The sequence below is a fragment of the Astyanax mexicanus genome, chromosome 16, assembly GCF_023375975.1.
Source record: "Astyanax mexicanus isolate ESR-SI-001 chromosome 16, AstMex3_surface, whole genome shotgun sequence".
Taxonomy (NCBI): Eukaryota; Metazoa; Chordata; class Actinopteri; order Characiformes; family Acestrorhamphidae; genus Astyanax; species Astyanax mexicanus.
In genome coordinates, this window is record NC_064423.1 from 41,474,420 (window position 1) to 41,500,892 (window position 26,473).

Sequence of the window (26,473 nt, forward strand, 5' to 3'; positions counted from 1 at the left end):
TAACTTGTAATTAGTGGTCAGATAAAAAAAAGAGATTTGTATTTAAAATAAGTCAAATAATTACAAATTATACAGGACAGTAGTTTGGTTAAGATTAGAAAAGAATAAATAATTAGAAAACAATCAACAGTATTTATACCAATATTTATATTTATGGATTTTGCATTGTTTATGTACTTTAAATATGCAAAAATATATATATTTATTTTTTGTCGTTTATTGTCAAATTTTATCCAAACATTGTGAAAAAAATTATTTTTATTTAGAATCATAAATCCTAAATCGAATCGAGAGCAGATGTATCGATACACCCCTACTAATAAATTAAATGTAAATTAAATGTTAATTCACCAGTTATAGCTTTTTCATTTGTGTGAAGCAAAAATAATACGTCGCTGTTTTGATGTAAACATGAATAGAAATGTGAACATCAAGAAACAGGAAGAATAAAAATACAAAATATTAAAATACAAACATTTTAAACAGGAAGTTTAATCCTTTATAAACACAGAACCTGGGGATTATAGGTGAAGAAGGGGACGGTGGGAATGAAGCAAAATAAAACTGTGATGCATATTAATATATTTCAGTCTGGATACATTCCAACAAATCCAACTAATTACAGAACAGTATATATGGATATATGACTGAGGAATATATTCTACACTGCAGATATGAGCAGATATGTGAAGATATGAGCAGGAAATTAAAGATATAAGATGTATATACATTTCATTTTCCCGATGTAGGATCACACACCTGAGGAATTATCACTTTAATGATTCAGAACTATACGAACTAAATGAACATTTATTTATATGACAAATATATTTAAAATATACTTTACAGCGTAACCTAGCAACGTCCAATTAGAATCTGCGCTTCTCTCCGGAATAGGAGATATATTTTGCTTCATAAATAATCATTAGCTATAAATTAATCCCACATTAATCTCCTCATGTCCAATGTGAACTGATTTTTGTGCTTAAGGCTATACAAAGAGCTCCCCCTACAGGTGGGTGAGGACGGTACAGTAAAAACAGAAGCTGGAGTAATGCCTCATTTTACATACAGCATGTGGCATATAAAGCATACAAAACCGTACGATTAATCACATTCTCTATAATAATAAACATATTATATATATACTGTATAACCAACCAACATGGCTCGTCTATATCTAGAGAGTAGCAGTCGCCAGCAACCAGACAGTTATCAAAAAAACACAAATAATTACGAATAAAAGCAGCACTATTTGCACCGGCGTAAAGACGATGAAGATAAAGCCCTATCTGGACGGGATTAGTTTCTCAAATATTTCACAAAAAAACGGGAGGATCAGTGAGTTTTTAGGCTTTTTTCTCGGTCACATGACATGACGCATGGAGTTCAGTAGCTCCTCCATTTCCACTCGCTGTTGTGTTTACACAACATTGAATCTTCGTGGAAACGCACAAGCCCAAAGTGTAATTACGGTAAGCGGCAGTGGACAAACTTTGGACTATTTTATTAAACACGAGGAGACGAAACTCGTCGAAAGATGTGCGTCCGGACGGGACTAAAATGACCGGAGGACCACGGAAAAAGATACGAGAAAAACAGTAGATAATTCAGCCTGTAATTTTTTATCTCAGAGGACGTCTGAGTAAAAAAAACACGTACATGGTCGTTTCAGACAAGAATAAAATCACAGATAAAAGAGAAAATAAAAGAGAAAATTATCCCAGAACCCCCTGAGAAACTAATCCTGTACAGATAGGGCTTTAGAGTGCTTTCACACCTACTATACATTTGGGTCCAAACCAGAACAGAAGATGTAAAAAATAAGCAAAGAACCGGATTTTGATTAAACCAGTTAGATCAGTGTGAAAGTTACCGTATTTTCCGCACTAAAAGGCGCACTTAAAACTTTAAATTTTCCCCAAAAATCATCAGAGCTCCTTATAATCCGGTGCTCCTTATGTATGAACTCTATCAGTCAGGTATTAAGGAGCAGTAAAGCCACTCCACTGAAGTACAGAGTTATAATGGTGAGTTTTCAGTTAAGTTTCTCCAGCACTAAGGATGGAGCAGCATTAGCATTAGCTGATAACTGTGCTAAGCACTAGCACTTTCGCTGTTCAGAGGTGAGTATTATCGGCCTGTAGCCTGCTGCTAACCCCCGGTTAGCCCTACTGGAGAAGAATAAACATTAGCATTAGCCTCAAAGCACATTTAGATCTAGCTCTTTCACGGTACAGAGGCAAGTATATCAGACTGTAGCCTGCTGCTAACCCTGGATAGCACTGCTGGAGAAGCATTATCATTAGCCGCTAACCACAGTGCTAAGTGCTATCTCTTTTACTGTTCAGAGGTGAGTATTATCAGACTGTAGCCTGCTACTAACCCCGGCTAGCCATGCTGGAGCAGCATAAGCATTAGCCACTAATTGCGCTAAGCACTAGCTCTCATTAGCATTATCCACTAACCACAGCACTAAGCGCTAGCTCTTTTGTCGTTCAGAGGTGAGTATATCGGACTGTAGTCTGTAGCGTGTTTGCCGTGTTAAAACAAGCTATGTGGCACAAACCGCTAGCTAATATCACCCTGGATTACCGGAACACTCAGGGTTCTTCAGTTTTAGCGGTTAGCAACTAATGCTCCAGCATTAGTGCTGGAGAAATTTGAGAATCTAAGCTGACTGTAAATAAATGAAAGCGCTTTAGTATTAACCTCAATGCTGAGAATTTAAAAATAATATTTAAAAAAACAAAAAAACAAAAATTAAGGTGTGATTAACTTTTTACTGGTACTGTATATTTATGTTTATGTTAAAGTTGTCACGCAGAAGTCACTAAACTTCAGTGTAAAATAGGACAAAACTAACCACTAAAATAAATAAAAATATCATTGCTGTCCAATGAAAAACAAGTATCTCCATCTCCAAAATACTTCAAAATGTGGCATTAGCCACTAGCGGTTAGCTGCTAATGCTAATGCTCCAGCCTTAGTGCTGGAGTAATTTGGAAATCTAAGCTTACTACAAATAAACGAAAGTGCTCTACTTACACAAATAAACATTTTTCAGGAGTTTGTAAGAAATCTGTGTAGATTAATATCCAGCGCTCATTTAACTTTAAAAGAAAGTGTTTTTTGTTTTTAAGAATTACAGTTTTGTTTACTTAGCTCAGCTGTATTTAACCTAAAAGTTGAGTGCAATAAAGCTCCCCCACACCACCACTCAGCGGCAAGATCTGCTAAATTAGAAGGAAAACAATGGCGACACCCCTGTTCCTTACTAGTGTCGCTTAAATCCGGTGCGCCTTATAATCTGGTGCACCTTATAGTGCAAAAAATACGGTACATGTTTTATAGATGATTTAAACCTTTTTCACCCACTAAACAACAAGAGATAAAGAAAAAAAAGAGGTGTTGTGCTGAAATCCGACTCTCCTTGGTTGTCAGGTACGTGACACAGCAGTACGAGTACAACAGATTACGGTGCTGGTGATTCTGTACCTACTGTAACTGAAGATTAATTACAGAGCAGTACGGGTACAACAGATTACGGTGCTGGTGATTCTGTATCTACTGTAACTGTAGATTAATAGAGACACTTTCTGGCAGGGAGACAGAATTCAGCACAACACCTAAAAAGGTAATTTATCAATTTGACAGTATATGGAGAATTATTTAAAAAAATCAAATTTGAGAAATGCTGCTTAAGTCAACTTTAAATTCAGTAACAGTCAAAAGTTTGGACACACCTTTTAATTCCATTTTTTTCCTACATTCAGTAAATGAATAGTAAAGTGATCTATCAGATTATGAAGGAACACATAAGGTAGTAACTTAAAAACAGTGTTAAACAAACCAAAATACTCTGTGGGGAGCTGTTTGTTAACTTGCAGTTTCTGAGGCTGGAAACTCTGATGATCTTATCCTGTACAACAGAGGAAACTCTTGCTCTTCTATCCTTTTTTGGGGCGGAGTCCTAATGAGTGCCAGTTTCATCATTTTCAATATTTCTGATTGTCTTTGCAGTGATTGCACTTGAGGATACTTTCAAAAATTTACAAGATTATTCCTATAACAGAGTTGGGCCAATGTAGCGTTGGGAGTCTAGCCCAAGGACTCTTATTGGTGTAGAGCAGTATAGTCACCCAGATTAGGAATTGAACACCAGTCTCTTACATAATGTGGAAGCTCACTGGTCCTTTTTTTGATTGAAAATGCATTTTTTGTTCTTAAAGTATTTTTAAATCTTTATTTAGTTGAGTAGTTGTTGCTTCTCATAACCTGGATTCGAACATTACTCAAATATTCACTATTCACTGTATACCTGTAACTCTACCTCTTCACTACTTTACTTTAACTGATGCTCTCAAACACTTTATTAAGAGACAAGAAATTCAAGTAATTAACTCTTGATGAGTTCAGCACAGCTGTTAACTGAAAGCCTGCATTCCAGGTGACTCTACCTCATAAATTAATTTAAGAGGAGCTACTTTTTGAAGAATGTAAAATATAAAGCATATTCTGGTTTGTTTAACACTATAACTACTAACTATGTTTATTAAAAAATCCATATGTTTTTTTTTCTTCATAGTTTGGATGATTTTAGAACATTTTAAAAATAACGCAATAATTCATACTAAAACAATGAAATTAAGGTGCGTCTAAACTTTTTACTGGTACAGAATGTGTATGTTTATGTTTAAGTTAAAGTTTTCATGGAGAAGTAACAAAAAAAAATCTGTGTGAAACTGGACAAAATTAACTAGACAAAATATCATCAGTGTCCAATGAAAAACAGCCAAAAATTCAATTTTTGTTAATTTTTAGTTTTCGTTTTTAGTTCTTCACACTGTGCCAAAATTTCTTGATATGCGGACCAATAGAAATATTTTAAAATACTTTAAAATGACCTAAAATAAGCTTTTTTTTTTACATTGACTTCCATTAAAAGTTTAGAAAGTTATATTTTGTCTCTCTCCTGTAAAGTTGCTGTTTTGGAGTTACTCGTTTTTCATTGGACAGTGACGATATAAACAGTACAGAACAGAATATAAACTTTTTCCTTCCTTTTCTTGGTGTGTTTGCTAAGAGGGGGGTGGGTCAAAATGTCTGTTTGCTATGTATAATGTTCTCTTTTGAATTGATTGTAAAACAAAAATGTGACAAAATAAAATATTTAAAAAAAGAACACATTATAAAAACACTCAACTCTGGTTCGAGAGCTCAGGTGTGAAAACACTCTTATTAAAACGTTTCTGACAGTTTTAATTTACGGTAGGTGAAATATGTGACGTTAAAACAGCTTCATTAATCATTAATACAAGTTTATCTGTTTACAAAAGCAAGAGGAAGAGCCTTCAAAATAAAACCTGGCTTCTTTCAGAAGGAAGCCTGTGTTATTTATAAAATAAAAGTCCCTCTGTCCGTCCGTCCGTCCGTCCGTGTCTCTGCACGACAGAGCTAATAGTGGTTCCTCCTCCAGGTGAGCGAGTGCCTCCTCTTCCTCTTCCTGTGGCTCTGCTCCTTCCTCTCCGGCCAGGGGAATCCGGTGGCGGCGGCGAGCTCCGCCTCCTCGTACTCGTCACTGTCTGAGTCGTCCTCCAGCGCCGGGCAGCCGAGCTCCGGGAAAACCTCGCCCAGCTTACAGAGGAAGAAGTCCTGCAGACTGCGTCCCGCCTGAGCCACCTCAGAGTCCGGCTGCAGGAGGAGAAGAGAGGAATACACTGTATTTATCACGGCGTTGTGGTGGAGCCGGACTCAATTTTCTTTTTCTTACCGTATTTTTCGCACTATGAGGTGCATTAAAATCCTTTAATTTTCCCCCAAATCATCAGTGCTCCTTATAATCCGGTGCTCCTTATGTAAGAATTCTACCAGTCAGGTATTAAATAAGGAGCAGTAAAGCTACTTAGGCTGGATGCAGCAGCATTAGCATTAGCCGCCAACCACAGCACTAGCTTTTTCACAGTTTAGTGGCGAATATATCAGACTGTAGTATGATATATATTTGTGTTTACCGGTTTAAAACAAGCTACCAGTCAGGTATTAAGGAGCAGTAAATACACTCTGCTGAAGTACAGAGTTATACAGGAGATTCAGTTTAGTTCTCCAGCACAGAGACTGGAGCAGTATTAGCATTAGCATTAGCCACTAACAGCACTAAGCACTAGCTTTTTTGAGGTAGCCATTCAGAGGTGTGTATTATCAGTCTGTAGCCTGCTGCTAACCCCGGCTAGCACTGCTGGAGCAGCATTAGCATTAGCCGCTAACAGCACTAAGCGTTAGCTCTTTCGCCATTCAGAGGTAAGTATATCTGACTGTAGTCTGTGTGTTTAACATGTTAAAACAAGCTAAGTGGGACGAAACGCTAGATAATATAGCCCTGACTTACTAAAAACACTCAGGGTTCCTTAGTGTAGCGCAGTTGGGCGGCATTTACTAACGCTAACCTCTAAGCTTTAACGGAAATTTGAAAATCTCTAAGTTTACTGTAAATAAATGGAAGAGCTTTACTCACCCAAATAAACAGGAGAGAAATCTGTGTAGATTAACATATAGCACTCGATTAACTTAAAAATATATATTTTTAAAGAATTACAGTTTTGTTTACTTAGCTTAGCTTAGCATTACAAGAATCACAATCCAGCAGTGAGACCTGCTGAATTAGAAGGAAAACATGGCAACACTCCTAGTGCTGCAGGTAGCGGCTAATGCTAATACTGCTCCAGTCTGGGTGTTGTAGAACTGAACTGAATTTCCTGTATAACTCTGTACTTCAGTGGAGTGGCTTTACTGCTCCTTAATACCTGACTGATAGAATTCATACATAAGGAGCACCAGATTATAAGGAGCTCTGAGGTTTTTTGGGAAAAATAAAGGATTTTGTGTGGCCTTAAGGTTCTGGAAAAAGATCTTAAAAATGGTAGAAGAAAAAATGGCATGGCTCAAACAATGGAATCCAACCAAACAAACTTAAAGAAACTTTAAGAAAAAGCTTTTTGTAAAAGAAACCTTGTTTCTGAGATATTTCTTTTCTCTTGTGTGGTTTTCTTTTAAAATCTCTTTTCTTTTTTTTGAGCCTTTTACTTTGTTTTGAGCTTCAGCTCTTCCACTGCAGTTTCCAGGCCCTCTACTGGTGGTTGGTGGTACATGCCATGAGTTCAGAAATCAATATTTGGTGGAATAATCCTGGTGGTTTTTAATCACAGTTTTTTTCATGCATCTTGGCATCATGTTCTCCTCCACCAGTCTTACACACTGCTTTTGGATAACTTTATGCTGCTTTACTCCTGGTTTAAAAATACAAGCAGTTCAGCATAATCATCAGGGAGGAAGTTAGTTATAGTTATAAATAATATATTATGCAGCAAAATCCTGCAAAAAAACACAATGCTACTGGCTGCTATGTTTCATCAGCTTTCTCACCTTTCAATTTAATTCATATTCTACAGGATCTCTCCCACAGGAATCATTTATAATTTAATTCTAAATGAATAGAAAATAACAATGTAACTGAAAATCACTGTAAATAAGGCTTTTGTCCTGTTTCATTTAAGCTAAGTTTCAGTTTTATTGGCCAAGTATACTTAAGATGCATCCACATATTTTGATACTGTGACTACAATATTAAATGTTAAGGGGAGATGTAGGAATGAATGTATATAGCTTGGCTAATGCCTTTTAAAAATCTTGGCTATTGTTCATTTTAATAAGTAGCCTGATAAAAAAATAGAAAATAAGTCTTACCTTAAAAAATTGTAATAAACCAGTTTAATGTAAAACTACTCATCTGAGTAACTAATTCCTCACTAGGTGTATTTATTGCAGCATATAAAGCTTTTAATGTCTTCTTCTCAAGTCCCTTCCGCCTTAAAACACATTTCCATTCCACCTTAACAGTTTCCCTGCATTAAAACAAATTTTCTCTACTGTAGTAGATGATAAAGTGTTTTAAGAGTTTTACTCATTTCTGCTTAGGCTGCGCAGAATCACAAACAGTCCATATAAAACAGAACCTGGATTCCCATTTAAATGTTCTGTTCCACCTTAAAAGCGCCAAAATAAGTATCTACAGCCTGAAGCCTGTGGAATGGTAAAATAGCAGCATTTAAGGCGGAATGGTAAAATAGCAGCATTTAAGGCGGAATAGTAAATTAGCCGCATTTAAGGTCGAATGGTAAATTAGCAGCTTTTAAGGTGGGATAGCAAATTCATGTGAGGTATTTATGTAGGGTAAAGTGTGAATATTGGTAAATTAGCAGCATTTAAGGCGGAATGGTTAATTAGCAGCATTTAGCATTTAGGAGGAATGGTAAATTAGCAGCATTTAAGGTGGAATGGTAAAATAGCATTTTAAGGCGGAATGGTAAATTAGCAGCATTTAAGGTGGAATGGTAAATTAGCAGCATTTAAGGTGGAATGGTAAATAAGCAGCATTTAAGGCGGAATGGTAAATTAGCAGCATTTAAGGTGGGATAGCAAATTCATGTGAGTTATTTACGTAGGGAAAAGTGTGATTAATGGTACATTAGCAGCATTTAAGGCGGAATGGCAAATTAGCAGCATTTAAGGTGGAATGGTAAATTAGCAGCATTTAAGGCGGAAAGGTAAATTAGCTGCATTTAAGGTGGGATATGAAATTGATGTGACTTATTTATGCAAGGAAAAGTGTGTTTAAAGTGCATATTTAAGAAAGCTATGTAGAAAGAGCTACTTACACGTAATGCTGTAGCTTGAGCAGCTTGCACACCTTAACTTAGACGCAGGTCACCTGACCAATAATGATCCAGCGAGCAGGTGAGGTGAGGAATATGCTTATTAACAGGGAATGGTATGATCCATGATGACTTTAGGGGGGGGGGGGGGGGGGGGGGTTAATATTGTGTCACAATATTCTTCCAGCCACAGATACTGCATTGTTTTTGTAGTATTTAACATTATTATATGTTTTAACCCCCTCAAACTATTGTTTTTACCCCATAAGGAGAGGCTTGAAGACCCCCCCAAACCCCAATACCACCCGTAATTCGCACCCTGATCTTTCTCTTGATTATAATACAGAGGTAATTTGGTAAAATCAAAGAAACTCATCATTTTTAAGTGCTCTCTTATATATATATATATATATATATATATATATATATATATATATATATATATATATTTTTTTTTTTTTTTCCAGATCTGTATATCTAAACACATTATTGTTTACTGTTTAAAATACTCCTCCTATAACTGTGTGTACTATAAATATAAATACTGTGTTTTTCTATAGAATGCTAATGGCAGCGCAGGCTGAGCTGGAATGAGTGTCAGCTACTGTTGATATATAATTATCCTGAGATAAAGAACAGGATATGAAAGTGTCAGAGAAGCGCAGAGAGAGAATAAATATTGCGTACGGAGGAGATAATTGAATAAATCACATGCTGGAGAGCTCTGTCATTAAACGCTCAGGACCAATAAACAGCGGCGGCGCGAGAGCAGAGAGAGAGAGAGAGAGAGAGAGAGAGGGAGGATTTCACTCACGTAGTTGAACTTGGCACAGTTTTTAAACATCAGCAGGACGTCGGCGGCGAATTCGCCGGGGGAGCTGTAGTGTGACGAGCTGCCTGTGTTGAGTCTGCTCCGGATAGCAGATAGATCCATGGGCCTCTTGATGATCTGATAATAATGACGGGCCTGAAACAGAAATAGAAACACAAACCATCTGTTTTCTGCTGTTTAAAGAAGCAAAAGAAGACTCTTTAAATAAACGCTGTTTAATTATTAAATTTACAGAGTTTTATCTGGAGTTTCATTACCAGTGGACTGACAGGCTCGTGGAAGGGAGCACTGAGGATGTTGCTGTAGATCAGCAGAGTCAGCTTCTCACATTTCTGCAAAAATATATAAAACAATCAGTTACAGATTATTATTATTATTATTATTATTAATATTAATAACGAAAACTTCATTTATATAGCACCTTTATCATACATAACAATGCAGCTCAAAGTGCTTCACGATAAAATGAAATAAAACTGAAAAATGTAAAACAATAAGTTATATCAAACAAATAAAAAACTGTTAAAAAGTAACTTATTTAATATAATAATATTAAATAAATAAAAAACATTAAATATAATAGAATAAAATAATATAGAATGCAATAAACAGAATAAAAACAAAATCAATCAAATAATAAATTTATATACAAACAAAGAAAAGGGAGTAAGCTAACAGAAAGCTAAGCTAAAAAAAGAAGGTTTTTAGCTGTTTTTTAAAGCTAGTAACACTCGATGCCTGACGAATATTAAGTGGTTTAATTGGTAACCAGTTCCAGATTTTTGGACCGGAAAAACAGAATATAAAACATGTACAATAGCCATTGTACAACATACATGAACACTATGCCCCTTTCCAACTGGTCACATGTGGGCGTTACAAAGGCGTTCCGTGCATCGCCCAATTTTTATATAATTTTAATAAACCAGAAATGGTTTTATACAAGATTATTCTTCCCTATAAACTAAAGCCCTATCCGGATGGGATAATTCTCATCAGGGGGCGTCTGTGAAAATAATTTCACTCTTCTGCTTTTGTAAAAACAGGAGGATCAGTGAGTTTTTATGCTTTTTTCTCGGTCACATGACATAGCGTTCAGTAGCTCCTCCATTTCCACTCGCTGTTGTGTTTTTAACATGGATCTCTGTGGAAACCGTGGTGCGCCCAAAGTGTAAGTACGGTGCGCGGCAGTGGACAAATAGCTATTTTATGATGATGCTTCTAATGAGCTCTATCCGGATGGGATTCATTTCTCAGGGGGTTCTGGGGTAATTTTCTATTTTATGTTTTTTTTTTATTCTCTGTAATTTTATTCCCGTCCAGAACGATCATGTAGGTGTTTTTCTCAGACGTCCTCTGAGAAAATTAGAGGCTGAATTATCTACTGTTTTTCTCTGAAACTCTGTGGTAAAATAGCTGTTTGTCCACTGCCGCGCACCATAGTTACACTTTGGGTGCTAGTTTCCAAGAAGATCCATGTAACACAACAGCGAGTGGAAAAGGAGGAGCTACTGAACCTAAAAACTCACTGATCCTCCTGTTTTTTCAATTGCAGTCCGGATGCAGGAGTTTTATCACTAAAGAGTAGAAGAGTAAAATATTTGTTACAGACGTCCCTGTGAGAAAATAATCTCGTCTGGATACGGCTTAGTGCATATAAATGTTATATTTATATATATTTACAAATTTAAACGTTAGACTAAGCTTCATATTACTGTCTAGTGAGCATATAGAAGCATATAGGCTAACAAAAGCTAAAAAAAACTTATATTAACTATATTAATATTTCCAAAACCCACCAGAGACCCCCAGCAATCTCTTTAGCCTTTCTCCATGCTGTGTTACGCTGATCACAGTCCCTGTATATCAGCAGGGATTGATCATAAAGGACAGGTAAACCCGAAGCTTTTCTGCCATGCTTCTCTAGAACACCTGACAGCCGAACTAAAATGTACCATATTTTATGGTACACAATAATATCACCAACATTTTTAAATATGGTAAACGATACTATAATTATATGTAAAATAATCCAATCAGAGTGTCTCTGGCTCATCATTCTCTTTAAGAGTAGATCAGGTGAGCTCTGATTTTGGTGGATTGCTATTTTAACGGTGCAGCTACCTGGACGTGTCCAACAAACTCTTCTCAGCAGAGGAAACTGAGCTGCTGGTTGACGCTGTGAAGGAGCTCCAGCAGCTCATTTACGGGAACAGCAATGTTATTTTATTTACTATTCTGTTTATTGTTGATGTAAAAGTTGGGTTTGTGCTGCTGTGTGTTCATGTGTGTGTAATAAGTGGGGATGTACGCTCGGCTCTGCGCAGCGCCTGTGTTGCCGAGGTAGCGATGAACGTCTGACTGTTGGCGTCTGTCTAGGTTGTATTCAGTCAGTGGAGCTCCTGTGTTTTCTGTTACCAAGATAAACAAGCAAAACTCCAGAAATGTACCTGAACACACCTCATTTCCAGAACACCACGCCCATCAGTGTAGATATATTCAGAAGATCTGCTGCTGTTTAAACCAGGCAGGAGGAAGGAGTGAAAATACACTGTTGCTGTGGTGAAAGATAGCGATGAGCCTCGTGCAGGGTAATCATTTACGTATCTGCCATATCTGAGACTAATCTATTATTGCATATAAGGCATATTGCATACAAGATGCCCACCCAAGATGGCGGCGCGTTAACACGCAGCGGCCGCTCCGGGTCCGTTAAATGGTAATTTTGTGTTACTATTTGTCATTTTTTCCGTTTATTTCCTGCAAATATGTGCATCGGAACACCCGTGCACATGTTCTACCACCGCCAGACCCTGCTACAGTGGAGAAATCAGCCAGAAGCGCGGAAAGAGAGCTAGGATCCGCGCGAGGCTAAAGGCTAGTCCTAGCCGGCCGGCTATACCATCGCTCTTTCTGGCAAACGTCTGTCCCCTTGACAATAAACTGGACTACATCCGACTCCAGCGAACTACCCAGCGTGAGTTCAGAGACTGCTGTGCTTTGTTTTTTGTGGAATCGTGGCAGAACAACAACATTCCGGACAGCGGCATTCAGCTAGCCGGGCTAACCGCGTTCAGAGCGGATAGAAGCGCGGCTCTATCCGGGAAGACCCGCGGTGGAGGCGTGTGTGTTTACATCAACACGGAATGGTGTAACAACGCTGTGACTGTCGCCAAACACTGCTCTCCGCTGGTGGAGTTCCTGATAGTCAAGTGCAGACCTTTTTATTTAGTACGGGAGTTCTCCGCCGTGCTAATAGCTGCTGTCTACATCCCACCCAGCGCTAGCATTGGTGCTAATGCTAAAGAGGCTCTGTGTGAACTCTATCGGACTATCAGCGATCTGCAGAACAAACACCCAGACGGACTGTTTATTATCGCCTGAGATTTCAACCACGCAAATCTCAAGTCAGTGCTCCCTAAATTCCACCAACATGTGAACTTTGCAACGAGAGGAGCGAGCGCGCTGGATCTTGTTTACACAAACATCCCCAGCGCATACCGGGTGGAGCCCCGCCCCCACCTCGCTTTCTCGGACCACATGTGTGTTTGGCTGACTCCAACATACACACCACTCATCAGACGCTCCAGACCAGTTCAGAAGCAGGTGAAAACCTGGCCGGCAGGCTCCATCTCTGCCCTTCAGGACTGTTTTGAGTGCACTGTATGGGACATGTTTAGGGAGGCTGCTACTGAAGGCGATTCTTTTGATTTGGAGGAGTATGCAGCATCAGTCACTGGCTACATCAGCAAGTGTATTGATGATGTCACTGTCTCCAAGACCATCACTACACGCCCAAACCAGAAGCCTTGGATGACTGCTGAGGTACGTGCGCTGCTGAGGACCCACGACTCCGCCTTCAGAGTGGGTGACAAGGTGGCCCTGAGGAAAGCGAGAGCCGACCTGTCAAGAGCCATCAGAGAGGCAAAGCGCGCACACGCCCAGAGAATCCACAGCCACTTCAAGGACACGGGTGACGCGCGGCGTATGTGGCAGGGCATCCAGGCAATCACCAACTACAGGACAATGCCACCGTCCTGTAAACGTGATGCCTCCCTCCCTGATGCCCTGAACAACTTTTATGCACGGTTTGAGGCACAAAACAACACGATGGCGAGAAAGACCATGCCCAAGCCGAACGAGCAGGTGTTGTGCCTGACTGCAGTGGATGTGAGGAACACTCTGCCAACCCACGAAAAGCTGCAGGACCAGACAACGTCCCCGGCAGAGCGCTCAGGGAGTGTGCAGACCAGCTGACAGATGTTCTCACGGACATCTTCAACATCTCCCTGTGCAGCGCCACTGTCCCAACGTGCCTCAAGTCCACCACCATCGTTCCCGTGCCGAAGAAGTCCACAGTGTCCTGCATCAATGACTACCGTCCCGTTGCACTTACACCCATCATCATGAAGTGCTTCGAGAGGCTAGTCATGAGGAACATCAAGACACGACTGCCCTCTTCACTGGACCCCCTGCAGTTTGCGTATCGTCCCAATCGCTCCACGGACAATGCCATCACCACCACCCTTCATCTCTCCCTCACCCACCTGGAGAAGAAGGACACTTACGTCAGAATGCTGTTTATAGACTTCAGTTCAGCATTCAACACCATCATCCCACAGAACCTCACCAGGAAGCTAAGCTCGCTCGGCCTCAACACCCCCCTCTGCAACTGGATCCTGGACTTTCTGACGGGGAGACCCCAGTCAGTCCGGTTCGGGGGCAGCACCTCCAGCACCATCACACTGAACACGGGGGGGCCCCCCAGGGCAGTGTCCTGAGTCCTCTGCTGTTCACCCTGCTGACTCATGACTGTGCTGCAAAACACAGTTCTGACAGCTTTATCAAGTTCGCCGATGATACAACCGTGCTTGGTCTCATCACCAAAGGCGACGAGTCAGCATACAGAGAGGAGGTGCAGCGGCTGACAGACTGGTGTACAGTCAACAACCTTCGCCTGAATGTGGACAAGACAAAGGAAATGGTTGTTGACTTCAGGAGAGCACAACACACCCACTCTCCACTCAACATCGACGGGTCCTCTGTGGAGATTGTTAAGAGCACCAAGTTCCTTGGTGTCCACTTAGCAGATAACCTCACCTGGACCCTGAACACCAGCTCTACAGCCAAGAAAGCCCAGCAGCGTCTCTACTTCCTCCTTCCTCTCCCTCCACCCATCCTCACACTCTTCTATAGAGGGACCATTGAGAGCATCCTGAGCAGCTGCATCACTGCCCGGTTTGGGACCTGCACCGTCTCTGACCGCAAGACCCTCCAGCGTATTGTGAGGACAGCTGAGAGGATCATCGGCGTCTCTCTCCCCTCCGTCACGGACATTTACACCACCCGCAGCATCCGCAAAGCAACCAGCATTGTGAATGACCCCACCCATCCCTCACACGAACTGTTCTCCCTCCTGCCTTCGGGAAGAAGGTACCGCAGCATCCGGTCCAGCACGACCAGATTCTGTAACAGCTTCGACCCCCAAGCCATCAGACTCCTCAACTGCAGAGACTGAACTGATGGTTTTTCTGTACATGCACACACACTCTTACCCCACTTACCCCAGAAAATGGAAAGCACTAAAAATCCTACTACCTCACTGGACTCTATTGCACACTGTGTAATAGAGGTAATTACTACCTCACTGGACTCTATTGCACACTGTGTAATAGAGTAATTACTACCTCACTGGACTCTATTGCACACTGTGTAATTTGCACACTGTCTTGTTATTTATTATTCTTTGTCTGTATTGTGTTGTATTGTCTGTCTGCACTTTTGTACTGTTGCACTATTGTTCTGTCTACACTGTGTTTATGTGCACCATGGTCCCTGGAGGAACGTTGTTTCGTTTCACTGTGTACTCTGTATATAGCTGAAATGACAATAAAAACCACTTTGACTTTGACATATTTTTAGATCTTGACCACGAAATCTGCACAGATAAATCAGACTGAGGGCAGATGAAGCTCAGCGTCGCTCCTCTTACCCTCTGATCACACGCAGACAGTCCAGATGGTGCGACGGCTACGGGCAGTCGTGCATCCTCACAATCGTACTCCACCTCCGGCCGCTGCACGTCCCTGCACAGAGTGCACACCCAGTCCCCCCTGCAGGACCAGAGAGCAGAAATAAGAGAGCACTTAAAAATGATGAGTTTCTTTATTTTTTAGCAAATTGAAAACCTCTGGAATATAATCAAGAGGAAGATGGATGATCCCAAACCATCAAACCACCAAACTAAACTGCTTGAATTTTTACACCAGGAGTAAAGCAGCATAAAGTTATCCAAAAGCAGTGTGTAAGACTGGTGGAGGAGAACATGATGCCAAGATGCATGAAAAAAAAACTGTGATTAAAAACCAACCAGGGTTATTCCACCAAATATTGATTATTTCTGAACTCTTAATACTTTATGAATATGAACTTGTTTTCTTTGCATTATTTGAGGTCTGAAAGCTCTGCATCTTTTTTTGTTATTTCAGTCATTTCTCATTTTCTGTAAATAAATGCTCTAAATGAGAATATTTTTATTTGGAATTTGGGAGAAATGTTGTCTGTAGTTTATAGAATAAAACAACAATGCTCATTTTATTCAAACATAAACCTATAAATAGCAAAATCAGAGAAACTGATTTTGAGGTGCTCTCTTCATTTTTTACAGAGCTGTATTATTTTTTTTCAATACAAATTATTTGGCAGGGAAAAAGTGCTTTTTATCTATTTTCAGATTAATAATTTCAGTCATGCTGCAGTGTTTCCTCTAATGTTAGGTTTTTGTTTTTACTTTTTTAAATATCTTCTAAATATTATAACCATGTTTTTCACACTACAAGATGCACTAAAAATCCTTTAATTTTTCCCAAAAATCATCAGAGCTCCTTATAATCCGGTGTTCCTTATGTATGAATTCTATCAGTCAGGTATTAAGGAGCAGTAAAGCCACTCTGTTGAAGTACAGAGTTATACAGGAGTCTCAGTGAAGTTTCTCCAGCACTGAGACTGCAGCAGTATTAGCATAAGCCTCTTAACTGTGCTAAGCGCTAACTCTTTTACTGTTCAGAGGTGAGTATTATCGACCTGTAGCCTGCTGCTAACCCCGACTAGTACTGCTGGAGCAGCATTAGCATTAGCCGCTAAGTGCGCTTAGCGCTAGCTCTTTTGCCTTTTAGAGGTGAATATATCGAATCGCTAAAGAATCTCTTTACTCACCCAAATAAACAGTTTTCAGGAGAATTACGAATTACAGTTTGATTACCTAAACTTAGCTTGGCTTTACAGAAACCTGATGAATTAGAAGGAAAACATAACGACACCCCTGTTCCTTACTAGTGTCGCATAATGCGCCTTGTAACTCAGTGCGCCTTATAGTGAAGAAAATACGATACTAAAAAGGTAGCGATGTCTGGCGGCATTAGTGGTGAGCCAGTAATGCTAATGCTGCTGCAACTAGCCTTGGTGTAAATCTGGAAATCTAAGCTTACTGTAAATAAACAGAAGCACATTAATCACCCAAATAAACAGTAATTACAGTTTTGTTAACTAAACTTAGCTTAGCTTTACAGGTTTCGCTACCCAGTGGTGAGACCTGCTGAATTAGAAGAAAAACATGGCGACACCTTTGTTCCCTACTAGTGTTGCATAATGCGCATTGTAATTCAGTGTGCCTTATACTGCAGAAAATACGATACTAAAAATGTAGCGCTGTCTGGTGGCATTAGTGGTGAGCTGTTATTGCTAATGCTAATGCTGCTGCACCCAGCCTTGGTGTTAATCTGGAAATCTAAGCTTACTGTAAATAAACAGAAGAGCTTTAATCACCCAAATAAACAGTTTTTCTTAGGAGAATTACAAATTACAGATTTACTAAACTTAGTTTTACAGATACCTGCTGAATTAGAAGGAAACATTACAACACCCCTGTTCCTTACTAGTGTCACATAAAGCTTATAATGCAAAAAATACATTATATCAGGTATTCTTACGTGGGGAAGTTGAGGAGTGAAGGCACGTGGCAGGACAGGTGGAAGACCTTGGGGCAGCGATCGCAGCACAGCAGATCTCCTCCAATCAGACAGACGGCACAGAAATCCTCATTCTCCATCTCCTCCCCCTCCGGGTCTTCCGGTACCGGATCCGGTTCCGGTTCCGTTACGGTCTCCTCGGACCCTCCGTCAGTGGAGTCCTCCTGCTGATCCTCCTCCCAGTCGCACTCCTGCTCCAGATTCAGAGTCACCTGCGCCGTGGAGTCCGGTTCCGACTCCAGCTCCGGTTCCGACTCCACCGAGAGCTCCAGATCAGGGGGCTGCTCTGACTCCAGGTCCGATTCCACCTGCGGTTCCGAGTCCGACTCCACCTGCGGTTCAGACTCCAGACTCGGATCTGATTCTGCCTGAAGCTCGGAGTCGATCTCCGGCTCGGAGCAGAAGTCCGGCTCCGTGGTGGACTCGATGAGGCAGTCTGACGCCGGTACTGATCTGGGTTCTGATGGGTTCGGGTCAGAAGCAGGTTCTTCCTCAGTTTGGGGCCGAGGGGACGGTTCTGTCTCGCCGGATCGGGTCGGGGAGATGCAGCACTCGGTGCAGTCCTGCAGGTCCTCGTCCTGAACCTGCAGCTCTGAGGGAACCGGAGACGAGCTGCACTGCTGAAGTTCTGGTTGTGGTGACGGAACCGGTACTAGATACTCCGTCTGTCCCTCATCATGCACCGGTTCTGCAGCGGAACCCACCTAAATATGGAGAAAAAAGAAGAATCTTACCAAGAAAAATCCTTCTAAATATAGTCTATAAATAGCTAATATTCATATAACATTTTTAGATCATTTAAATAATATTATAAGCAATTAATAACATCTGTATGTCTGTCTATTCACCTGTCCATCTATCTATCTACCTGTCTGTCTGCTTGTCTCTATGTCTATCCACCCGTCTACCTGTCTGTACATCTGTCTAGCTATATATATGTGTGCCTGTCTAGCTATCCACCTACCTAAATGTTTATCTGTCTGCTTGTCTCTGTCTATCGACCATCTACTTGTCTGCCTGTCTGTCGATATACCTGTCTGTCTGTCTAGCTATATCTGTCTGTCTGTCTAGCTATCCACCTACCTAAATATCTGTCTGTCTATATATTTGTCTGTCTGTCTCTCAGTCTTTCTGTCTGGCCATCCACCTACCTTCATGTTTATCTAACTGTGTGTCTGTCTGCTTGTCTCTATGTCTATCCACCCTTCTACCTGTCTGTATATCTGTCTATCTATATATCTGTCTAGCTATATATATATATATATATATATATATATATATATATATATATATATATATATATATATATATGTGTGTGTGTCTGTCTAGCTATCCACCTACCTTCATGTTTATCTAACGGTCTGTCTGCTTGTTTATCTGTGTGTCTAGCTATCCACCTACCTACACGTCTGTCTATCCACCCATCTACCTACCTAAATGTCTGTCTGTATATATCTGTCTGTCTGTCTGTCTGCTTGTCTATCTGTCTGTCTGTCTGTCTGTCTGTCTAGCTAGCTATCCACCTACCTAAATGTCTGTCTATACACCCATCTACCTGTCTGTCTATATATCTGTCTGTCTGTCTGGTTAGCTATCCACCTACCTAAATGTCTGTCTTTGTATATATCTGTCTGTCTGTTTGTCTATCTGTCTGTCTAGCTATCCACCTACCTTCATGTCTGTCTATCTATCTACCTGTCTGTCTGTCTTGTCTGTATTTGTGCAGAAATGCATCATATAAAACTTCAGAATCACACTGCTGGGAAATGAGTGAAGCACGGTAGTAATTAAAGAGTCCACAGAGCAGAATGTGGGGATCTCAGAGCTCCAGGTCTTTGACTGGTCCAAAGAGTTTGTTCAGCCAATCAGTGAAGAATGCTGCTTTACTGCGTCATAATTTAATTGCATAGTTGAGAAAATCTAAACTCCATTGGTTGCCATGTTGCGACAAATAAAAATATCCACATTTGAAACTAAAATGTTTATATCATACAGTACATTCTGTTTATTCTGTATAAACGTTCACATTTAAGCTCTGGCTCCTGTCCCATGACTTTTGGCATCTCAGTGTATTTAGATATTCTTCGCTTTTTATTGGTGAAACCAAATTATATTAAAAGTCTACCTCAGGTGAAAGTTCTCTCTGTAGATCCTGTGAGACGGTTCCTTCAGATTTCAGTCCTGGATCAGCAGCAGAACCGGTAGTGTTCTTCTGGTGTCCCTGAGGGGGACATTTGGACACGAGGATCTTCAGCCGTTCCAGACACACAACCGGAACCTTAGAACCGTTCTGAGCTTCTCTGCAGCTACAGAATTCAGAACCAGGAGATTAGAGAAGATAAAAGTGGATCTTCTTCAGTAAAATCAATGTGCTTCAATCTGCAGTGCAGAAGATCTACCTGCTGTCCTGAGCTTCTCGTGATCTTCGGGATTTTGTCCGCGATTTTGTCCTAAAGCCTGTGTTTTCATAGGCGTATGCGTAGACATTATCTGAAAAAGAAATCATACTTATAAAAAAACATATTGTAAAGAATACCGAATTTTTCGCACTAAAAGCTGCACCTAAAATCCTTTAATTTTCCCAAAAATCATCAGTGCGCCTTATATTCCTGTGCTCCTTATGTATGAATTTCAGTGAAGTTTCTCCAGCACTAAGGCTGGAGCAGTATTAGCATTAGCCTCTCAACCGGCTAAGCACTAGCTCTTCCACTGTTCAGAGGTAAATATTAATTTTGTTGGCCGGTATCCTGCTGCTAACCCCTGGCTAGCACTGCTGGAGCAGCATTAGCATTGGCATTAGCTGCTAACCGTGCTAAGCGCTAGGTCTTTCATTGTTGTTCAGAAGTGAGTATATATCAGACTGACTTACTGGAACACTCAAGGTTCTGTCTAGCTCTGTCTAGCAGCATTTACTAGCGATTAGCCGCTAATGCTAATGCTGCTGCACCCAGCCTTAGTGGAAATCTGTAAATCTAAGCTTAAGTTTTGTTTACTTTGTTTATTTTGTTTCCTCTGTGTGTATTGACGACACCACCACCAATCAGCCAAAATTGCTATAATTTTACGCAAAAATTTTAAAAAGGGGGTGCTAAGTGGTCCAGCAGTCTGAAGCACTGCAACAATGATCAGGAGATCACTGGTTAGAATCCCTGTCATGCAGCTCGCCATCAATCTGCAAATCTAATCTTACTGTAAATAAAAAGAAATGCTTTACTCAAACAAATAAACAGTTTTCAGGAGATAAATCTGTGTAGAATAACATTCAGCACTGGTTTAACTTGTTTTTTTATTAATTACAGTTGTTTTTACTTAGCTTAGATTTACTTAACTTAGTTAAGATTAGCAGCAAGACCTGCTGAATTAAAAGGGAAACATGGCGACACCCCTGTTCCTTACTAGTGTCACATAATTGCACCTTTTAATCTGGTTCGCCTTACAGTGCAGAAAATACAGTAAACTATACAATGTTTTGTCATCGTTGATGAATTCTGAATTTTATTAGAGATGATGAACTAAATCTCTGGAGAAGTTGGGTCATGCAGCAAGACAATGACCCTAAGCACACAAGTCATGCACAAACTATATGGTTTAAAGTATCGGGACAGCCACTCTATTAATTTTGTTTTTTTTCTGAAATCAAGAGTATTTAAAAGAGCTAATCCTGCTTTTGTTGGGGTAACTGTAAGTCTAAAGGGAATACTTTCCACTATATTTTGAAACTGATTGACATAAAGTTTTGATTGCACTCATCCCTCACCTCATCCTCAACTTATCAACTCATCCCAAAGGCCAAAAGTATTGGATGGAGCTCCATCAATCACTCCAGAGAACACAGTTCCTCTGTTCCACAGCTCAATTCTGAGGGGTTTAATCCCCCCTCTATAATCCCGCCTGGGATTAGTCATGTTTATTTATTACCTGATCCAGACAAGCTGTATATATGTGTGCATTTGCACGTCTGTGTCAGCAATGAATGCGACCTAGATCTATTAGTCGAATGTAGGGCTGCACGATATTGGAAAAAAATTTATATCGCTTTTTTTTTTTTTTACGATATATATCACGATATTAAACAATAATGCAGGGCCCATGACGTCACCAGCCCTGCCCCCCACCCTTGTGCTGTGTTGTGTCCGGACCAATCAAGAGCTGAGTCAGCACCGAGCTCAACTCAAAATGCGAGTAAAACAGCAAAACCACGGTAATCGGCCCTTTAATCAGCATTTAAATGACCTTTTAAAAAGGTAAATAAGAGCGTTTGTTTTTCTGGGATTAAAAGCGTGAATTCAGCTGTAACTGGAAATATCTGCACTGCTAAACTGTGCTGGACTACAAGCATGTGCTTCTCGGGCAGCAGCAGCCTGTCACTCACACAGACACAGAGACAGCGCTGTGTATCTACTTCTTGTGTCAAGAATCAAAACATACAACACTGCAACATGACATGTTTGATTTAAATGCCTTAAAGGACATCACACGTCCTGCGATGTGACTGTTGCGCATGCGCACATCGCCATGACGATGCTTAAACCACGATATATCGTGCAGCTCTAATATGTGTGTTTTTTCACATCTGTGTCAGCAATGAATGCATGCTAGATCTAGTAGTTAAATGCATTATTCGTTATGAGAGAGTATTGTATATTTAGACAAGTATAAGAATTTATAATGTACATAAATGTGACTAAAGTGTAAAGCAGGTGTTTTGTTACCTGGTTCTGTTTTGTAGGTGGTGAGATTAGAACTGTTCCGGGTCTGTGGATGGACGTCCATTACTCCACTATCGGACTCGGACCTCCTCGTCCTGGACTGAGTACAATCCTTCTGGAGAAGAAGAGTAAATATGGTGGTGTAAATATGAAAAGCAAGTTAAGAAAGCTCAGGACATCAGGAATCGTTTGCTTCTATGAGCCGTTTGGCTCTTCCCCTATTGTGATGTCACAATAAGGGAACCTGCATAGAACCACCCTGGCTCCGCCCCTCACCCGTCAACACCCACCAGAGCCTCGCCCACTAGATCTGTTGAAGGAACGTTTCCATTTCGGTCTGCTGTGCTGGTTGAGAACCTCAGACAGTACGCATTGAGATTAGCCAGCAGACTTCGTCTGAGGGAGGGATCTATAAATACTGTCTGAGGCTAGTCAGCAGAAGAGGGAGATGTAAGAACTTTCAAATAATCAAGAGTTTTGTGCTTCTAGTTTGTGTTTTGCCACTTAGCTACACAAGCTAACACTAACTAGCATTAGCTTATTTGCATAAAAGTGACAGAGCCCTTAAATGGCTCATTCTGAAAGGGACTGAAACTGGTAAGAATAGAGCTGGTTAGATCTTTATCTTTATGTGATTAAAGTAATTTTTTCTACATAGTAAATGAATAGAGAAGTGATCTACCAGATTATGAAGGAACACATAATGAATCATGTAGTAACTTAAAAACAGTGTTAAACAAACCAAAATACTCTGTATTCTCTGGTAACTTTGATGAAGTTGTCCTGTGCGACAGAGGGAACGCTTGCTCTTCCTTTCCTGGGGCGCTCCTGATGAGTGCCAGTTTCATCAGTTCAGCAATTTACTTTCAGATTGACCTGACATGTTGTACTTTTCTTTACTTTGTTGAGTAGTTGTTGCTTCTCAGGCAGTACATAGCAGGATTAGCCAGCAGACTTCTTTTGAGGGAGGGATCTATAACTACTGTCTGTGGCAAGTCAGCAGCATAAAAATGTCAAAGCCCTTAAATGTCTCGTTCTGAAAGGAACTGAAACTGGTAAGAGAATAGAGCTGGTGAAATCTCTTTATTTTTATGTAAGAGAGATTTAGTGTAAAGAACTTCATGAAAATGTTTTGTACAGGTATAATACGTCCCCTTTGAAACCAGGTGTAAACAGGATCTTGTACAGGTACGTACTCTCAGGTATTTTCTGTTGTATAAAGAAACACTGCAGAAGATCTGAAGCTAGAAAATTTCACGACCAAGGCCAAGAATAATCATTACTGTGGGCAGCTGTTCTCTTGGCATGTTCTCCTCCACCAGTCTTACACACTGCTTTTGAATAACTTTATGCTGCTTTACTCCTGGTGCAAAAAATCAAGCAGTTAATTTTGGTTTGATGGTTTGTGATCATCCATCTTCCTCTTGATTATATTCCAGAGGTTTTTAATTTGGTAAAATCAAAGAAACTCATAATTTGTTTTTAGGTTGTCTCTTATTTTTGTCCTAGAAAAACACTAGATCAGTTGAGAATCTCAGGCAGTACATAACATGATTAGCCAGCAGACTTCTTCTGAGGGAGGGATCTATAACTACTGTCTGTGGCTAATCAAAGGTAAACTGGTAACTGGTAAAAACAGAGCTGAATAGAGATCTTTATCTTTATGTGAGAGTGATTTAGTGTAAAGAACTTCATGAAAATGTTTTGTACAGGTCTAAAATGTTCTAAAACCAGGTGTGAACGGGGCTTGTACATATGAAGTCATATGAAGAAATACTGCAGAAGATCTGAAGATCAGAAGCCAGAAAGTTTCACGACCAAGGCCAAGAATAATCATTACTGTGGGCAGCTGTTCTTAAAACAGCAAAGATAAAAAACATAAGTTAGAGGATCCGTTTCCAAGACAACAGTTATCTCTTTTGATGTAAATCATCTGGTGTATTCTTTAAAGGGGAAAACAATGGTGCGCTGTGTATTAGCGAGCGAAGCAAAGGTGTTTTGGTCTGTTTGCCAGAGGCTCGCTCTTTGAAATTAGGCCAAAGCGAATGATAATGTAAGCAACTGGAAGCAGAGCGCTCAGAAACGCAGCAGAAACGCGGCGGAAACGCGGCAGAACACCCAGAAGGCATGCAGTTTTAGTAATGGCACTGTTAGCGAACGACTGCAGGAGAGCCATGTGAAACCCTGCGTGATTATTTTAGGCTTATCATCACACAAAAACCTTGTATCTCCAGCAGGGCTGAGCGATAGGACTGAAAACTCATACCTGGATATCATTCAAAAGGTGTTCGGACACACCTTCTCATACAACGTATTTATTTTTTATTTCATTAAAAATGTCCTAAATAGTAAATGAGTAGTGAAGTGATCCAGACCATGAAGAAACACAAAGAATCATGTAGTGACTTAAAAACAGTGTTAAACAAACCTCTTTTTCAGTTGAGTAGTTGTTGCTTCTCATAACCTGGATTCGAACATTACTCAAATATTCACTATTCACTGTATACCTGTAACTCTACCTCTTCACTACTTTACTTTAACTGATGCTCTCAAACTTTACATTAAGAGACAAGAAATTCAAGTAATTAACTCTTGATGAGTTCAGCACAGCTGTTAACTGAAAGCCTGAATTCCAGAAGACTCTACCTCATAAAGCTGACTAAGAAAATCCAGCAGAGATGTTCAAAACTGATCATCTAAACCAGAGACTGTAAAAAAAGATGGACGCCGTGTCTCCGTTCCCATTCATTCAATGAAAATGAAGCCAAAATCTTCCTCCATGTTGGCGCTCCTGAAACCCGAGTCTGTAGAGCGCAGTAGAGACCAGAGGAGGGAGAAAGACTGTGGAGAGACCGCCTACTCATTTAAATAACCCCACCCCTGAGGACTGCCTCGAGGTCACAGGCTGCAGAGCGGAGCGGAGCGGAGCTGACGGTCTGTTATTGGTCCCGCCCATAACCAGCCCTTTTACAATAACCACACCTTTTTTGAATAGAGCTGAATAACGTTTTAAAAAACGAATTCTGCGGGGATATAAAAATGTAATAATATTAGCAGAGGTTACACTAGCTGCTGCATTTAAATAAAGGAGGTAGAATTACAGTATATTAGAAAAAAACGTGATTGAGAGTTGTCTGTTTTGCCATTGAAACCTATGGGGATGGGTGGGGTTACACAGCTTTCTGCAACCGAACAGCAGGGGGCGCCCGACCTGTGGTGGCTTCACTTTTGAGAGACGATGCTCTGTCCAGCTAAACACAGAATATGATCTAAACAAAAGGAGCTACTTTAAAGAATCTAAAATATATAACATATTCTGGTTTGTTTAAAACATTTCTGTTTACTAAATAATTCCATATGTTTTTCTTTATAGTTTGGATGAGTTTAGAATTAATCTACAGTACAGAGCATTTTAAAATAATGAAAACATTAATATCTTAGGTATGTCCTTTTGACTGGTACTACAATTATACAATTATACAGCATGACCTACTGCACTCTCTCTCTCTCAGACTCCGGCTGCTTGCTGACACAAATTAGAATACTGTAGGTCTATGTTCTATACAAAACATGTTCTTTATACAAAATCACTCACATAAAGATAAAAATCTCACCAGTTTCAGTCCCTTTCAGAATGAGCCATTGAGGAGCTCTGTCACTTTTATGCAAATAAGCTGTTGTGTCGTGTTATGTTTATGCTGAGTGTTTACCACACGTTAGCGTTAGATTGTATAGCTAAATGGCAAATCATGATCAAGCTAGTTCATGCTTAACTGTGATTAGAAAGTTCTTACATCTCCCTCATCTGCTGACTCAGCACAGACAGTAGGCACAGATCCCGCACTCAGAAGAAGTCTGCTGGCTAATCCTGCCGTATACTGTCTGAGGTTTTCAACCAGCAGACTGATCTAGTGGGCGGGGCTCTGGTGGGGGTTGACAGGTGAGGGGTGGAGCCAGGGTTGTTCTATGCAGGTTTACGTATTGTGACATCACAATAAGGGAGGAGCCAACTTTTTCACGGATGGAAGGTTATTTTTTGTGTTTGAACTGTTTATAGTGTTTATAGGAGCAGTCGAGACTCAAGTGGAAACACAAAATTACTGTTTAATCGCTATTTAATTTAAATTTTGGTGCATCCCTACAAAAATTATTGAGATAATTACAATTTAAGCAGATAAAGTCATAATCGTAACA

The 26,473-nt window shown here is 40.2% G+C and overlaps 1 protein-coding gene across 1 annotated transcript in view; it reads right to left on the reverse strand.

Moving 5' to 3' along the window:
- Positions 1–462: 462 nt before the first annotated feature.
- The window catches only part of trim66 (tripartite motif containing 66), a 56,496-nt gene continuing 30,485 nt past the window's right edge, over positions 463–26,473 (reverse strand). The window contains exons 8-15 of the mRNA XM_022670119.2: positions 22,283–22,394; positions 19,970–20,060; positions 19,696–19,876; positions 17,532–18,274; positions 15,536–15,656; positions 9,801–9,875; positions 9,526–9,678; positions 463–5,694 (exon numbers count right to left, since the gene is read on the reverse strand). Coding sequence (XP_022525840.2) covers positions 5,458–5,694; positions 9,526–9,678; positions 9,801–9,875; positions 15,536–15,656; positions 17,532–18,274; positions 19,696–19,876; positions 19,970–20,060; positions 22,283–22,394 — 1,713 coding nt within the window. The 3' untranslated portion in view covers positions 463–5,457. The remainder of the gene's footprint in view (positions 5,695–9,525; positions 9,679–9,800; positions 9,876–15,535; positions 15,657–17,531; positions 18,275–19,695; positions 19,877–19,969; positions 20,061–22,282; positions 22,395–26,473) is intronic.